Below are 19,237 nucleotides of genomic sequence, written 5' to 3'. Positions count from 1 at the left end.
TAATCAACTAAAATCTAAATATAATACACACAAATCCTTATTTACAGATGGGTCCAAGGACCTGATTGGTGGCGGTGTCATGTGCCACGGTCATTGGATCCAGAACAATATCTTTAGAATACCAGATAACAGCTCCATTTTTACAGCAGAAGCAAACGCCATATTAACAGCTCTTAAATATGTTCAACGACATCCCAAACATAAACAATATATTATCTTTTCTGACTCTCTTTCTTGTCTTCAGGCTATTAAAAATATTTCTTGTAAGCATCCACTTTTATTAGAAATTATTGAATTATATAATGAACTTGCTACTGGCCAATGCGACATCATCTTTGTTGGTTACCCAGCCACGCTGGCATTTCTGGGAACACAATGGCTGATCTTGCTGCTAAGGCAGCACTCAACAAATCTGTGACACCACTTCTTATTCCTTACTCTGATTACAAAGCTAGCATTAGAACTTACATCCGTGATCTTATGCAGAAGAAGTGGGATGCCCAAGTAAGTATCAATAAATTACATGCAATTAAACCAACCATCGGTTATACCTACTTGGGTTGCCAGTCCAGATTTGAAGAGGTCATTATGCGGCTGATGTCGCATTGGCCATACTGCTGTTATACTCATAAATACTTGCTAAAAGGTGAAGATCCTCCGTTTTGTATCCCTTGTGATGAGAGAGAGTTACGGTCAAGCATATCTTGCTTGACTGTGTCGAATTCTCCATCATAAGGGGTAGATATTTCAGTGTAAAAACACTTAAGGATCTTTTTTTTACTTCTGTTAATTCTCATTTAATTATTGGTTTTTAAAAGAAATTGACTTCATTGATGAATTCTGATTAACATGTTCTGTATATAGATGTATTTTAATGATTGGTAGTTTAGATTAGTAACTGAGATTGTTAGTGGCTGTACCCTCAAAGGGGTTGAAGTAGTGTAAAATTATTGTCCTCCTGAGAGGGTACGTGAAGTCCCAAAACTTTCAAAGTAGAATTTTCACATACCAAGTTTTTAAACGTAGTATTTTGTTCATTTAGATTTCGCTAAATTATCCTACAATCACCAGCGGCTGAAGGGATAGTGTAAATCCAACTAGGGTCCATGCAGGTAGCAAAGGTACTGTAAGTCCCCATGGACCCTAGTATGGTGACCTACCTTCAGTTGTTGGTGATCTATAGCCCATTTTTATATTGTGTTGTCCCCTGTGGTTAAAATGTTTTAGACTCTATTACTAGTTTTACATGTATATCTGTGATGTTCTAGTTGTTTTACTGCCCTTCGTCGGCAGATTTTTATAATTTACATATATTTCATTCCAATATCAAATGTTCTCGTCACTATATGGCTGAAATATTGCCGATGTGACGTTAAATAATAACTCACTCACTCACTCATTGTATCTTGTAGCCCATCTGTAAAGGCACTCAAATGTCACTCAAATTGTAATTACAGGGCTTCTTTTGTGTCTTGTAATGTTGTTGAGTGATTGATAGCTGCAGTTATCAGAACATTGCCGCGTTTGAGATATTACTTCCATTATAATTATTGAAGCATTTGTGATTCCTTGGAGTTAATAATTTTCCCAAGTACAATTTTGTTTGGATTTATTTAAACTTCTTGAATTATGATGATCTACATTGTAAACAACTATTGAAGCAATAAAAAGTTTAAAAAAACAAATAATAAAAATATTCTTCTGAACATCACAGGACATTTGATAGTGTAATACCTCAGCCTGGAGCTGTGTCCCAGATACTATCAAGGCAATGGTTCATTATGACAAAAGGAGGACATGTGTATATTTCAGCTTTTAACCCCCTCTTTCCATCTTTCCGTCTTTGTTGTTGTGAATTAGCCAAGTAACACACAAGTCTGTCAAAATGCATACTGTATGAAGGTGAAAAGTTACACCCAGTACTCAGACAGGCATTTGCCAGAAAGTGTCATCTACCCATTGGTCTTATAAGAAAAACATGGAACACGAGTCATGTGTTGTGTGCGAAATAGCCGCTGGCCCGCTAGCCCATGGCTAGTAAAAATCCAGTCGGACCAGTAAATCTCCATCGTCACTGGCGTGGGGTCAGTTTGTAAATATTAACACTCTCTCCAACTTGTTAAGTTATAATACACTTTTAAATCATGCAAGATGATGGCCTGATAAAAATGTACATCTTATTAGTAGCTTACCATTGTGTAATCTTTTGCTTAGTTTCTACATTTAAATTTCGGGCTAGTGAATTATTTTGGGGGCTTGTATTATTATATAATAAGTTGTAACTTTCAGGCATTGCTAGCCCTACTGGATAGCAAAATTTGGAAACTATTTAGCACACAGGTCATGTTGCTCACTTGACACATAGGTTGAAATCACATGATTTGTGGTAAATTATACAAATGTACATCTCCTTTATTATCCCCCACCATGTGTTTTGCTGGGGAGCTTTGTATTTAATAAAAATGACACTTTCTGGCCAGTGTTGCAAGGCATTGTTTCTTGAAAAGATAGGTACAGTGTATAGTGGTTAACTGACCCCTTTTGATACTTTTGGATGTTTAATAAAATTTTATTTATTTTATTTTTTTTTTTGTTGAGTGTCCATGACGAGAATTTTAATTAGTCTGAAAGAGAGATATTGTTATTGTTCTGGAGGAGATCTTGAAACAACGTGCACTGTTTCTTTACTAAACTAGGCTTCTAGGTAGGTCTAGTTGAGAAATGTTACGTTTTGATATTTTGGGATGTTGCCATGGAAACTTTATACATTTTTGTTTAAAAATATGTTCCAAGTTTCCATGGCAGCAAGTTTCAAATATATGTTTACAACAAGTATGTTTTCCATTGCAGGGGATATCAATGACTTAAAGATAATTTAATCATTTTGGTTATTTTGAATAATATTTAGTTTAACCATGTCATCAACATGAATTACTGTAAAATCTTTCAGTTTTTTCAGTTTTTCTTTGTCTTTGATCTCTTTACTCAGAATTGCAGTCCAGATCTCAGGATTCAGTGTTTGAATATTACTGCTTGATAATGGCGTAAGAATCTACACTAAAACGTTGCTCTATACAATAAACAAGAACTTGTCATCCATAAAGCTGAAATCTCTGTTAATGGATTAATGTTATGGGTTTAACAGGCCTTACCTGCCTTTCTTGACAGTGGGCTAATCCATTCAGCTTCCAAGGTGTACTCAGACAATTGTGTAAGTTAGTCGCTACATACCTGTATGACAAATGGGAGTAGGAAAACTGGGCGTATGACTAATGTGCATGACCTGAAATAAATGAAACAACAAATTTAAGTGCAAGAGTCACTCATTATTAACAGCCCGAGGGGATCTGATGAATATGTATCACATTGCCGTAGAGAAAGGAAAGAAAATCGAGAAAGTAAAATTCATGACAAGTTCAATGTAGCACCTTATTGCAATCAGTGTGCAGTTCAGCCACTGGCCCGCTAGCCCATGGCTAGTAAAATCCAGTTGGGCCAGTAAATCTCCACAGTCACTGGTCCAACTGGCTAGTGAATTTTCATGGGGTCACTTATTAATATATCTTTTTCTCCAACCTGTAAAATTACAATACACTTTTAAATCATGCAAGATTATGGCTTCATATTTGCAGCTAAATAATGAAACCTGTGTCATGCCGACAATATCTTATGCTCATCTATTGTTGTTGTTTTTTTGTGTAAACATATTTTATTCAAAATAAATTGAACTAGGATTGGTAAACAAGCCTTAATGGCTTATTTGAATACCTCTCCATTTCACTGATACCTGAATAAAACAAATATTAAATAATATGCAGCATGATAGGAAAGCAAGCAACCTGCATATTAAACATTATTAATCATTTATCAAACCTATGCGATTTTATTATAAAAGAATGGACAGATTGTAGTATGAAAGAATTTACAAGTACATTTTTGTTTGGATTACCATTTAGGACAGAATTTAAATTATATCCATGTTCGTAAAAATACATGTGATGTCTGATGTTTGAATAATTAGGACAAGTAAAGAAGTAATGTAAAGTATCCTCATAGGGGTGACCACAGGAACAGAATGGATCAACTGAAATGTGCCGTTCAAACGTGCGCTTTCAAATTACTGCACCCAAGTCTGAGGCGTGAGTGGATAACTTTGGCAGAAACGTGTACCAAAGTTTTTATCGAATATATTAAAATTGGGTGGTTTAGATGATTGGAATGCATTTTTGAATTGGCCTATGGTTTTCTCATCTATTGTGCTTTGAGTCTTCATTCAAATTTCGGGCTGGTGAATTATTTTGTGGGCTAGTAACTTTCAGGCATAGCTAGCCTGACTGACTTGCAAAATTTGGAAACTATTTCGCACACTGATTGCAATGTTCAGTTATTTTATGTATACTTGCAATGGTGAATGTGTTCACCTTTCATAGTGGGTGGTGGGGTAGCCTAACGCGTTCGCTCATTATAAAGATCTGGGTTTGATTCCCCGCATGGGTACAATGTGTGAAACCTATTTCTGGTGTTTTGTAAGAAATTATTTCCCTGAGTCTTTCTGTAAGCAATTACATTGTGTGTGGTGTTACGTTTTATTTTTCTGCCTCGCACAAATACATGCACACACACAAATAAAATTGATAGAGATGTTTCTCATTATTGAATCACAGGTACTGTAAACGTACTTATTTTTGCGTGGTGCAATTTTCGCGGAACTGACAGTTTAGACTACATCGCGCGGTCAATTATTCGCGCAATCAGTAATTGCCGGAACTGCCAGCTGTCTCTTTGGCCGCCACTAATAGCAGTGAAAACAAACAGAGTGGCTTAACCTGTCAGGCGGCGTTTATTGCATACTCACAGGAAATCCCTATCTGTGCGACAGAAGACGGAAGAGATGAAAAACACATCAGTCTTATGTTCCGAATTCTGACGATCTGACGAATTAACTTCTATTGTATATGAAGCTCTTTGTGATTTCAAACAAGCCGGGTTGTTGTGAATGAGATGATTGAGTGTTAAGTGACTATTCGCTTCATGATGTACTGGTAAATAAAATCTTAATGAATAAATAAAATACTGCTGTATTATTTCTTTCCGAGTCGTTTCATGGTAATCTGTTTTGTATCAAACCATCTGTCATGTGACCAATTTCCATGGCGGCCACAAAACACATTACTGTTTTCGCTAATTCGGCGATGGGATTTGGCTCATTATTTAATTATGTTTTGGGAAATACATTACAGCGACAGTTAAGTATGATTCTTTATGCTACTATCAGTCGTCATTTTAAGATTCCCGTAGATTTTTGTCTTTAAACTTGATGTGTTATGGTAACAACTCAGGGGCGAGCGTGGCTAGACTGAATGAATGACAGGTTTATTCGCGGTATATGAATTATTGGTACACTTACAGAATACCGGATACCTACCAGCCATATCGTTTAGTGTCACGTCACCCTAATCCTAAACCTTACCCTAACCCTAACCCAACCCTAAACCTTACCCTAACACTTACCCTAAACCTTACCCTAACCCTAAACCTTACCCTAACCCTAAACCTTACCCTAACCCTAACCCTAACCCTAACCCATAGAGATTACTAAACGAGTGTCTGTCAGATACCATTTATCTTACAACGAGTTGTTTCAAAACGTGTTTAACGAGCGAGCGAGTTAAATACGTTTTAAACAACGATTTGTGAAGATAAATGTTATCTGACAGACACTACAGTACAGTAATCTGTTTCTTTACACACCATAAAATCGCACCATTTTATGGTCAAATAGATTCAAATTTCATGTTTTCTCATCGTAGGTGCGCAATAATACATAACACAACGTTTATGAATGAGTGACGTCACTTGGCTTCCTAATCACTACACATCCCAATGGTGACCCTCCACAAAAGGTTTCTGCCAACTCTTAGCGATCATCAAGGCAATAGAGATAATGATAACTAGATAAGATCACAGAAAAGTCATTAAACCCTCTAAAACGATGATGTTACCATGCAAATGTGGATGATTTTAATCTTGCAAGCCGTAAAATATTTGAGCAGTGGCGCCATCGTTATTGCTTGGTGGTTGTAGATCATCGGAAGATTGTTTTGGATATCTTTGCACATTGGGGATCTGTACTTGTGTACCAGTTTACGTTCAATGTTCTCCCATCGACGGACCAAAACTTTTGAGTGTGTGTAATTAGGTGCACCCTCCAGTGTGCTTGAATGTGACATTGCCGAGGTTACGTTCACTATCAATGGGGGACTACTCTTCTCCGCCACATCCTTCTCGTTTTCCCGAGCCAGAAACTGCCACTTGGAATGTAACGGAGTTGTCAGTATGAAATGTGAGTTGATTACATCCTGTATGTTATCAAGACATAAACTTTGCATTATCATGCGTCGGAGGAATATCTTGAGCGGTGACTTATGTGTAGATCAACCGTTCCTGTACATGTTCGATAGAATAGAAAGGACGTGTGCCGCCATTTGCACTCATGAAGCCTTGCAAAACGTACCATGTTGTACATTGTTTCAACGAGTGTGTTTTGGTTCTGACTATCATGAGTGAATTTGATAACATTGGAATGACATAGTTGTAGTATCTCGCAGCTGGAAGTGGGTCTTCATCATGTGTATCAGTGAAAAATGTCATCTTCATCAATGCATCAAAGAAACAACGAGGCAAATCGATCTCACAATGGACAGACACTGACGTTATCGTGTCAGGTATTTTTGCAAGACGACACATGACACTTGTCGCATCTCTCCAGTAAAAGTACCAGTGTTGTACATTTTGAATATTCGAAGGGAATCAAGGGCTTTATCTGTAACGGTGATTTTCACATAATTGTTTACACAGGTATCACTGATTGTTGGAGCCATTTTGAATTCATGACTAGAAATCGAAAGTTTTAATAAAAGGAATTAGAAAATAAATAGATTTGTGTTATATTTATTCTACTTGTGACTCATTTTATAAATACCTGTTTATGTTGCAATCGCGAAAATAACAGGTAGGTGTAAAGGGGTATTTTTTGCACGAGTAACAGGTTTCTGTTCGATTGAAGCACGAGTAACTTATCAATGAATTTTAATCAGGAAAGTAGTCCGTCATACCCTGACCCTAGGTCATCACCATGGAGTAGCCAATCACGGGATTAGAAATCGATCTCACACATATGTGTGATACCAGTTTTCTCACATGGGTTTCTCACCCACGGGTGTGTAAGAATAACCAATAGTAAACTCGCGTGCTTTCAAAGATGGCGGAAGGTATCCGGTATTCTGTAATCTTACCGAATTATTAATCATTTACCTTTATTAGGCCAGTCCAATTTTATTTCTTGTTTTATGGATATTTGTCCTTAGAAGACCTGAAGGCAGGAGGGAAAAACAATAAATGTAAAAATCTCCTGTCAAAGTAATATTCTTTCTAAATACTCAAAATATTTTACTTTGGGCAATTTATCAAGTGTATATGGAGCAAAAAGCAAAAAAAAAACATTTTATAAACATAAGGATTTTATTTATTGAGCAGGGAAAATTAATTCTGATTTTTTTTCTTATTCTTGAAAAAATATGACACGTGGATCCGTAAAACAAGAAATAAAATTGGTCTGGCCTTGAACAGAAGCTTTTACGAAAATTGAGATTACAAATTTGTTAACAACCATAAATGACATACATTAAATTTCATGGTATCCTAGAACTGCACCAATGGTTCCTAGATGAAAAAGCTGATTAAACAACTTTTCACTTGACTTTTTGTCATCTGATAAAGGTGAGCTTCAGCACCTGTGGTGTCACCCTTACACACTTATTATTGAGCTGTTGTAAATTAACCCCAAAATCTGACAAACTGTGTTTATGGTTTGATGACCTAAAATGTCTGTATCTTCCTTATGTAAATGAAGTAGTTACACATGCCAAAGTCGTACAGTGGTGACCTTCTGACCTTCAGGACCCCACTCCACGCTGACGTGTTCCGGTCATACAGCTGGTCAGCTAACATCTGTGGACGGAAGAAGTGGATCTTCTTTCCACCAGGTCAGTCTAGCTTGAATTCCACTGGGTCTACGTAGGTGTTAAATGTATAAAAATAGCATGAAGTGCAGGGACACATTGGTCCTTTAAGATTGGAGTAGTTGTCTCCCTTTGCCAATTCAGGATCTGACAGCTATAGGTGCCAATCTCAGGTTCTTCAGATTATGGTTTGTCATGCCCATACAGTTGGTTTCACCATAGTGGCAAACATGTGTAACTGTGGATTTACCACATAAGCCACAGATCAAGCTGACACAGTGTGAAAGGACATAAATACAGTGCATCTAATCCAACTTGCTTCCTCACTTGCCTCAAATAAGAGGTATGGTAGGCCCAGTTGTCTGAGGACTTGTAATTTACGGATTTGCATCACTTCAGCGTGTAAGAAACTTATAATCCAGGGTTCAAATCCTTGTTTGTCCTCCTTGAGGCAGCTAACAGGGTCAGACTATCAGATCGCCATCATATTGCTGGAATATTGCTGAGTATGGTGGGAAACAACAAACAAACAAGCAAAAAGAATTCATGATGCAGGTAACTCACCCTTTCATGATGACCCTTGTTTGTGTCAGTATCCAAGCCAGGTAACTCACCCTTTCATGATGACCCTTGTTTGTGTTATGACCCTTGTTTGTGTTAGTATCCAAGCCAGGTAACTCACCCTTTCATGATGACCCTTGTTTGTGTTAGTATCCAAGCCAGGTAACTCACCCTTTCATGATGACCCTTGTTTGTGTTAAACTAGGTATCCAATGTTTTGGTAACTCACCCTTTCATGATGACCCTTGTTTGTGTTAGTATCCAAGCCAGGTAACTCACCCTTTCATGATGACCCTTGTTTGTGTTAGTATCCAAGTCAGGTAACTCACCCTTTCATGATGACCCATGTTTGTGGCAGTATCCGAGCCAGGCAACTCACCCTTTCATGATGACCCTTGTTTGTGGCAGTATCCAAGCCAGGTAACTCACCCTTTCATGATGACCCTTGTTTGTGGCAGTATCCAAGCCAGGTAACTCACCCTTTCATGATGACCCTTGTTTGTGGCAGGAGAAGAAAAGTGCCTGACTGATGTGTTTGGTCAGCTGGTGTATGATGTCACATCCAGCGAGCTTGCTGACCAGTCTATCGCGTATTTATCGCGTACATGGGTACAATGTTTGAAGCCCATTTCCGGTGTCCCCCACCGTGATATTGCTGGAATATTGCCAAAAGCGGCGTAAAACCAAAACTCACTCACTCACTCTCTAATCTGCACATTCATATAAGAAGGCTGTTACTGTTCTAAAAATGGAGTAAAAATATTTGTTACAGGAAGACACTATTTCCATCAACCACAACTGGCTGAACGGATGTAACATGGACATTTGCTGGGCACACATCCAGCAGTGTCTCCGAGATGAACAGAAGGAGATTGCCGATTGTCGCGACATGGACGGATGGCAAGAGCAGTGTCAGGTGGGACTGCCACAGAACAAAACGTTTTCCATAGTCATATGTTGTAAAATTTCAATTTCTTCACAAATAATTAAGCATTGAACAACAGGGCCGGTCCCGTAGCTTTGCGTATGAAACATTTGCTCATCATGCCGAAATCTCAGGTTTATATCCATACATGGGTACACTGTGTGAAGCGCATTTCTAGTGTCCCCTGCAGTGATATACAGGAATATAGCTAAAAGTGGCGTATAACCCATCTCACTCACTCACTCACTCAACAACAATTACATGTACATGTCAAATGTGGCCTAATGCAACAATAAAAATAAATAATATTTTCTAGTTTCGAAAACACCTCTTTTGATTACAGGAAGCTAAACACAGTACACGTCACGCCTTTTTAAATAATAGCGGCATTCAACAGCTACTACATGATAAAAGAAAGTTATCCAATTACAGCTCCTGAATGTTTTGATCTACAAGGAAGGCTCTGAACGAAAGTGTGGGAATTGCTCATTACGACTTGTTGTAGTAGAATAGTAGAATCTGAACAAACTATTGACAGGGGAAGATAACTCCAATTATTTCCCTACTTCACACGTTCCATTTAGATTTTTTATCACTCCACAGTAATAGCACGAGAGGCTGCAGTAATTTCATGAACATTTTGGCCCAGTGCTAGTGACTGCAATATCAAGCACTTCCTGGTTATTGCCTTGAAGAAGGAGGTCATTGAATATTTTGTGTAATTTTAATGATGTCACGTCAGGATGCCAGTCTTTTATGACTTGAAGACTGAGTTGTTCAGTGGATCACAGGCCATCTGTTGAGCTCAGTTGGGTGTATCTGTGAAAATCCTGACCAAATTGATCTTCATCAACCCTGCTTGTCGAAAGAAGCATCTAACAGGATCGGGTGGTTGGAGTCCTGACTTAATTGATGCATGGAGTCCTATCCCAATTGCATAGATCGATGTTTATGTTGTCAGTCACTGGATTGTTTGGTCCAGATTCAATTATATTACTGTGGCATCAAAGACTAACTAAAATCAGGTTAGTTTGTCATAGACCATCAAGAGGGATCAGGTTAGTTTGTCATAGACCATCAAGAGGGATCAGGTTAGTTTGTCATAGACCATCAAGAGGGATCAGGTTAGTTTGTCATAGACCATCAAGAGGGATCAGGTTAGTTTGTCATAGACCATCAAGAGGGATCAGGTTAGTTTGTCATAGACCATCAAGAGGGATCAGGTTAGTTTGTCATAGACCATCAAGAGGGATCAGGTTAGTTTGTCATAGACCATCAAGAGGGATCAGGTTAGTTTGTCATAGACCATCAAGAGGGATCAGGTTAGTTTGTCATAGACCATCAAGAGGGATCAGGTTAGTTTGTCATAGACCATCAGGAGATCAGGTTAGACCATCATTTCAGGTTGGATCAGATTAGTTTGTCATTGACCATCAAGAGGGATCAGGTTAGTTTGTCATGAGTGAAGAGGGATCAGGTTAGTCTTGTCATAGACCATCAAGCGGGATCAGGTTAGTTTGTCATAGACCATCGAGAGGGATCAGGTTATAGTTTGTCCTAGACCATCAAGAGGGATCAGGTTAGTGTGTCATAGACCATCAAGAGGGATCAGGTTAGTTTGTCATAGACCATCAAAAGGGATCAGATTGGTTGATCACGGACCATCGGTAGAGAGTTGAGTTCATTATGGACCAACTTTAGGTTGGCAGCTCAGATGAATAGATTGGACACAAACAGTTAGTGTGCAATGCAGTTACTGCCTGGGTGACTGTCTTGTCATGTTATCCTGACCTTAATGTATATTGCCTGTGTGACTGTCTTGTCATGTTATCCTGACCTTAATGTATATTGCCTGTGTGACTGTCTTGTCATGTCATCCTGACCTTAATGTATATTGCCTGTTGTGTTCCAGTTGATCCTGAAGGCCAGCAGCGGCATAAACTACATCGAGTTCCTCTCCTTCCTCACCACCATCGCCCAGCATCGGCTCCACGCTCTCTCCAGGCTCCATGTGGCTCCAACACCTGTCAGTGAAACTGAGTCATTATGTACAGAACAAAGAAACTGTGATACAAATTTGACCACAAGTGTGATAAATTCTGCTGATAAAGCAACTAATTCTGTGATAAATTCTGCTGATCTAGCAACTAATTCTGTGATAAATTCTGCTGATCTAGCAACTAATTCTGTGATAAATTCTGCTGATCTAGCAACTAATTCTGTGATAAATTCTGCTGATCTAGCAACTAATTCTGTGATAAATTCTGCTGATCTAGCAACTAATTCTGTGATAAATCCTGCTGATCTAGGAACTGATTCTGTGATAAATTCTGCTGATCAAATTCTGCTGATCTAGCAACTAATTCTGTGATAAATTCTGCTGATCTAGCAACTAATTCTGTGATAAATTTTGCTGATCTAGCAACTAATTCTGTGATAAATTCTTCTGATCTAGCAACTAATTCTGTGATAAATTCTGCTGATCTAGCAACTAATTCTGTGATAAATTCTGCTGATCTAGCAACTAATTCTGTGATAAATTCTGCTGATCTAGCAACTAATTCTGTGATCAATTCTGCTAATGTAGCATCTGACTCAGTGATGAATTCTGCTGATTGGAACTCTGTGATACAAAGTGACATCCACAAAGACAGCACTGACTCCAAGAAAATACTTGCCACAAGTGCTGGTGAGCCATACCAGTCAGAAAATTCACAAAGTTCGTACCCCAGTGAAAACAATACAAGACAACCAACAAATTCACCCACCAGTAGTGGGGGCACAACACATTGTACAGACACAACAGACATTCATGGTACTGAGACAAGCGGAGCTCCTAGGCAGATCAACTGTCCTGGTACATGGTTCACAGATAGCAATGTCAATCTGGACCTACTTCCCATCTCATGTGACACTGATGATACTAAGTCACAGTTCGCTGATGCACACTGGCGGTACTGTAACACTGCCCACGCCAAATTTGATTTATTGCAACTCCGAGATGCATTGACGGATATTTTGTCAGCACCTGAGATGTCTGTGCTGGAAGCAGGTCCCCACATAGACCTTGCAAACCAGGTCCTGAGACAAATAAAGATTTTATGTGGGTATTCATGGTCTTTGTATCCTTGTGGATCACTTTCTGGTATCCTGTGATCGCATGAGTGAGTTTGTTTAGGTTTACATCGAGTTTAGCATTATTTCAGCAAGATCAGGGTGGGGGACACCAGAAATGGGCTTCACATGTTTAACCCATGTGGGGAATCAAACCCAGGTCTACGTGGTGATGAACGATTGCTTTAACCACCAGGCTACCCCACAGCCCCTTGGTATCCTGTGAGGGCAGTTGGGTAGCCAAGTGGATAAAGCGTTCGTCACACTGAAGACCCAGATTCGATTCCTCACATAGGCACAATGCGTAAAGCCCATTTCTGGTGTCCCCAGCTATGATATTCCTGGAATATTGCTCAAAGCAGCTTAAAACTAAACTCACTCACTCATAGTAGAGGCGAGATAAGGGATCGGGTGGTAGTCACTCACTCACGCTTTGTACCTTCCTTTTTGTTTATTGTGTAAGGAATACTCTGCTGGATACGAAGACATTTAAAAAGAACATGCACTGCTATTTAAATCCAGCGTTGAGTCCATGCATCTGTAAAACTAAAACTAACATTTTCATTGGTATTCCAGAAACTAGGGTGAGGTGAGGTGAGGTGAAATTGGGTTTTAACGTCGTGCTTGAGAATATTTCGCTCATATGACGACGTGCATGCGTGTGTATGTGTATGTGCGGCTGCTTGTACTAGCCCAGACTTAAGCTGGTTTTATAGTGCTAGCCCACTGAGATACCATGCCGCAGTGAAGCATGAATACCCCACTCAGACACATTATACTGACTCCGAGCCGACCAGTCCTTGTTGTACCCATTAATGCCGAGCGCCAGGGAGGGACCAACAAGTACCATATTTTAACGTCTTTTGGTATGACGCGGTCGGGGATCGAACCCGCGACCTTCCGCTCTCCGGGCGGACGCTCTAACCACTACACCACGGAGGCGGTCCCAGAAACTAGGGACGGTGGCGTGAATGTTCCACGTTCGTGTAGGTAGCTTAAAAATAATTACTGATAAACTGGTTGAGATGGTATTCAAGAGGTACTCACTGGATCTGGGAACTTAATACCACAAATACCATAGTGAACAAGGGGCGGCAATACCCATGTTCACATTTGTACAACTTGAGATGTCTGGAAGTTTGACAAACCGAAGCAAATATATTCATAAAAAATAAAATACGTTCAGTCAAGTATATGTTGTTTAAAGCCGCACTCAGCAATATTCCAGGCATATGGCGGGGTTCAGTTAAGTACCAGTGAAGATCCGGGTTAGAATTGGTCTTCAGAAACTCATGGTTGTCGTGAGGGGTGACTAACGGGATCGGGTTGTGGCGCGCGGACTTGGTTGTCATCGTATCCCAGCTGCGTAGATCCATGCTCATGATGTTGATCACTGGATAGTCTGGCCCAGACTATAATATTCAGACCGCCGCCATATAGCTGGAATATTGCTGAGTGCAGCGTTAAACAACAAACAAACAAACATCAGTCAAGTTAGGTGAGCTTAACAAGCATCACATGACTCAGGCGGAATGGCGCGTGGTGCCACAGCTGACATTATGTATCTCTGGGTAATCTATGCATTGGTTATCGGTGTTGAAATCAAATGGTCTCTGATGACAGGGTTGCTACAACCGTATAGGAAGAGTCAAGCTGTGGGCTCATGTAATGGATAAACTCCACGGGACACATGGCGAGGCCAACGTGTCCACGATTCCGTAGAATTTGGATGAGAGAAAATGTTAGTAAAGCGGTTAACGTCACCTAGAGACTGAGACGGGCGGACATGAATGCATTATTATTTTTGAATGCATTAAACTTTTGAATTACCTTGCAGTGGTGCCTGGTTATAAGACACTGCCGACAACTTATGCTTGTCGTTAGAGGCGAGGGGTGTTGGGGAAGCCCAGTGGATAAAGCGTTCGCTCGTCAGGCCTGTGTTCGATTCCAAACATGGGTACAATGTGTGAAGCCCATTTCTGGTGTCCCCCCGCCATGATATTGTTTGAATATTACTAAAACTCACTCACTCACTATAGAGGCGACATAAGTGCTGGTGTACCATACCAGTCAGAAACGTTCTTACCCCAGTTGAAACAATACAAGACAACCAATAAATTCACCCACCAGTAGTGGGGGCACAACACATTGTACAGAAACAACAGACATTCATGGTACTGAGACAAGCGGAGCTCCTAGGCAGATCAACAGTCCTGGTATAGGATTCACAGACAGCAATGTCAATCTGGACCTACTTCCCATCTCTGAGGAGGCTGATGATACTAAAAAGTCACAGTTCGCTGATGCACACTGGCGGTACTGTAACACTGCCCACGCCAAATTTCCATTCATTGCGACTCCGAGATGTATTGACGGGATATTTTGTCAGCACCTGAGATGTCTGTGCTGGAAGCAGGTCCCCACATAGACCTTGCAAACCAGCTCCTGACACAAATAAAGATTTTATGTGGGTATTCATGGTCTTTGTGGATCCCTTTCTGTATCTCATGATAATGCTTGGGTATTGCTTTAAAGACACCTGTAAGCATGCTCACTCCCCTTTGTTCTTGTTTAATGTTTGAAGAATATTCCAGGTACATTGTGTGGGCCAGACAATCCACTGATTGACATTAGGAGCAACAATGGACCACATTAATTTCGAAGACATTAAAAAGCATGCACCACTCGTTAAATCTCTAAGAGATCCGGGGCGGTGGGGTAGCCTAGTGGTTAACGCGTTGGCTCGTCACGCCGAAGACCCGGGTTCGAAACCCTACATGGGTACAATGTGTGAAGCCCATTTCTGGTGTCCCCCGCCGTGATGTTGCTGGAAAATTGCTAAAAGCGGCGTAAAACCAAACTCAGTCAGTCAGTCTAAGAGATCCAATGATAGTGAACAAGTAGAGTAAAACGTACAATTTTGTTTTCAATTTCCTATGCTATTCACGAAACTAGGGAGGATGGTATTTAGGAGGTAAATATATTCTTCACATATTTTTTATGAATACGTTCATTTGTTTGTCCTTGTTGTTGTTTAATGCCTCACTCCAAGTGGATAAAGCGATTGCTCGTCACACTGAAGCCCCGGGTTCAATGCCCAATATGGGTACAAATCGTGAAGCCCATTTCTGGTGTCTCCATCCGTGATATTGCTCCATATTGCTAAAAGCGGCGTAAAACTCAGCTCACTCACTCACAGTAGAGGCGAGATAAGGGATTGGATGGTAGGGCACGGAGTGGTCGTTGTTTGCGTGTCATGAACCCCGAGGTCGGTGATCGTTGCTCATGCTGCCATTCACTGGACTGTTTGACCCAACTCTGTTATTTTATAACCATCGGCATGCAGCTAGAATAGTGATGAGAGTGGCTTTAAACAGCACACAAACAACGGAGGGTGCTTGTAACTATCCATAAGATTGCCCGAAGTCCGATCAGAGAGAGGGGCGTCAAAAACGGACTCTCCCTTATGCTTGTAATCGGATAAGTTCGAGCGGATGACCCACCCATTCATCCATCTAACAAGCAATCGTCAGTTCTTTAACATTTACCCGTGAAGATCCGATTTAGCAACCCATGCTTGTTGTAAGAGGCAAGTAACGGGAATGGGTGGTTAGCTTCGCTATATATTTATATAAGTCATTGCTCTGAATTGTCTAGTGCAGCCTCGAATATTTACGCCGCCATATAGCTGGAACATTGCCGAGCGCGGCGTTAAACAACAAACCAACAAAACAAGAAAACTTCATCAATAGCTAAAAATTCGTTTTGTACAATATTCTCTCATTGCACTCAGGACACACACGGCGACCTCGTGAAATTCGCGAAAATGAACAGCATGTCCTGCCCTGCAATGGGCACTCACAAAGACGTGTATGTGCCGTTACCAGATGTGGTGCTTTGTTATGCAACACTCGCCTAACTTGTTGTTCAACAGTTGTAACCATCCAGGTTTCTTGTCCCATGTAACTACCCAGCCGGCACTCCCACGTATTCGCTGATATACGACAAACATTGAAAAAGCAGATGTGTTCTGTGCAAATTTTCATTTACCAGCTGAAAAAACAACGTGCCGTGTCAGAATCTTACACAGTGCATGTGTGTTTACTGGAAGGACTACAAATAATATTTTCCGTTCATTTTGACATTTTTTGGCAAACATGCAAGTTTAAAGTGGTTCCCCCAGCTGTCATGTTACAGTATCAATATTCTGTGTAGCAAATATTTATTACCTTCCCACGTTGTCACGATGTATTTTATGAATTTTATGTGCTACCAACATGACATGAAACGAAGAATGCTGCCTTAAAATATACTATTAAAGAAACTGTGCATACAAAAATTTTAAATCTACATTTATCAAACTTGTGTAGACACATAAGGATTTAAACTCAGAGATGAGTGACATGTATCCAACATGCATGCAAGTGCCACGTTCGTGACGTCAGTGGGTTCGTCCTTGAGACGTGCAATACGTTGTTGCACGTACATTCCGGGAAGAGAAACAGAGCAAATGAATGCCACACAATACTGTCACTTTGGAAAGCTCAACCCCTGCCCTTGCGATCGTTCAAAAAATTAAACGGCTATTGAAACGCATAGCATGCCAAGGCTCACGTCTGCACAACGTCATGAGGCCACTGGGATGGTCCGTGGGGGAATGTCCTTGACGACAAGTGGCTGCACATTTCCACTGCCACCGGAACACCATTTCTGCACTGGTGAGACGCTACCAGAACACAAATGACATCATCGATCGGCCACGTTCTGGACGTCCACGTGTTACAACGCCAAGACTGGACATATGGATAAGGGTGACCCATCTTCGCCACAGGTTTCAGGCTGCAGTGATGACTGCCCGAACCATCCCAGGACTTCGCCGTATCCACCCCAACACAGTTCGACAACGTTTACGTCATCACGGGATCAGACCACGACGTGGGTTTTGCTAACGTTTTTCTAGAGTCGAAAGATAGGGATCCCATTTCGGATACATAGATGTATCATCAGAGAAAAATTATTCATTATTTTTCAAATTACATTTTGTGAAGTTTCTTTTTTGACTCAGTATATATTCGTCAGCACACATCAACATTTTAGAGATGAAAGCGGTCTTATTAACCATCCAATACTGGGCATTCATCATCACGGATTCCTCACTACTAGTTGCCACGACAACATGACAGTAGTTGCCTATATTAACAGACTCGGTGGTACCCATTGTAGGGTTCTCATGGAACTTACGAAGGAACTAAACCTTACGATCTAGTGGACAGTCTGGATTACAACATTTTGGCCGGACACATCCCTGGGAAGATCGACATCCTTGTAGATGCTCTATCACGCCCAGCAAGATCCTATCGAAGGAGTGGACGCTTCATCAGGATGCCTTTACGCACAGGCATGGGGGCAGAGGGTGATTTTACATTGAACCTGAGGTTGATTGTAGTGATCCTGTAAGCTTTCTTGGCTGCATATTGTTGAGTCTGACGCCTCAAATGGTAGACTACCACTAAATGCGGAAAACCGTAGTCTGGGCCCACCAAGCCTATGTGGGATTTGCCAATCAAGTGTGAGAGGCACGTATTCGTAAGGATTTTGAAGTATTTTCAACAATCATAATACGTCTTAGAATACTACCACTAACACTTGAGATACAGGCCCGCCCACCTTTCCCTCGGAATCCCAGACTTCCAGGAAACATGATGACGTTCCTGTGCACACGTCAGGAGAAGATTACTCCAATGTATAAAGCTTGGGAAGACCACTAGGAAGAAAAACAATAAAAGATATGTTACTTTTGTTGTTGTTTTTTCAAGTTAAACCTGTGGATCAGGCAATCGCGTGTTAGAGGTAGTAGTTTAAGAATTAGTATTGTTGATAATACTTCAAGATGGACGACTTGTAGTTATTATTTTTTTAGTTTGTTTTATTTTTCAAAACGAATAAACTGACTTTTTTACACAAGTTCAAAAAGACAAAACTGACCCTTTAACACAAGTTCATGATAAGGCTGAATAACATACACGTAATAACGCTAAACTGTTATTATCAGTTTGAGATGTTTTTTTCTGCACAATATAAAAACATTTGTAAATAAAATCATATACTCCGATATCAGAAATGAAACAAGATGACCTTTGGTATCGTTGAGTTTAGTATCGCAGATTCAAGAATTTTATCATGAATTTGGAATTTACTTGATTCGATTGGTGAATCATAGGTTGTCAAATCACAATATAACCCTCTGATTAAACAGCAGACTCGATGACCGAATCAACGCGGAATTTTTTCTTTAGTACCTTTTTTCATTGTTGGTAGACATATTTAAATTGTTTGTTTGTTTGTTTTAAATTATAGGCTACAAAATACAAAGTTGCAGTTACTACAATATTAAAGCATACTTGTTAATCCATTGAAAACACAGCATGTTTATTTCCTAAATTATTTTTGCTAAAACAAAAATCTTTTGCTTCGAAAGACATGAACAAATCATTGTGTTTAATACATCCACAAACCCCCCAAAAGGAAAAAAATTAGTCTGTTTGGACAGATGGCGAAAACATGTTTCAAATAAAGAAAAACGCATGCAAGTCACGTGATGTGGCCTACTGGCTGT

General features: G+C 40.1%; 1 protein-coding gene across 1 annotated transcript in view; it reads left to right on the top strand.

The window, feature by feature from the left end:
- The window catches only part of LOC124253307 (2-oxoglutarate and iron-dependent oxygenase JMJD4-like), a 28,610-nt gene extending 16,747 nt beyond the window's left edge, over positions 1–11,863 (top strand). The window contains exons 5-8 of the mRNA XM_046687055.1: positions 7,960–8,045; positions 9,091–9,216; positions 9,359–9,498; positions 11,420–11,863. Coding sequence (XP_046543011.1) covers positions 7,960–8,045; positions 9,091–9,216; positions 9,359–9,498; positions 11,420–11,863 — 796 coding nt within the window. The remainder of the gene's footprint in view (positions 1–7,959; positions 8,046–9,090; positions 9,217–9,358; positions 9,499–11,419) is intronic.
- Positions 11,864–19,237: the final 7,374 nt, after the last annotated feature.

The sequence above is a fragment of the Haliotis rubra genome, unplaced genomic scaffold (genome assembly GCF_003918875.1).
Source record: "Haliotis rubra isolate DU_JTF1 unplaced genomic scaffold, ASM391887v1 Scf539, whole genome shotgun sequence".
NCBI classification, from domain to species: Eukaryota; Metazoa; Mollusca; class Gastropoda; order Lepetellida; family Haliotidae; genus Haliotis; species Haliotis rubra.
This window is presented reverse-complemented; position numbering and strand designations above follow the sequence as displayed.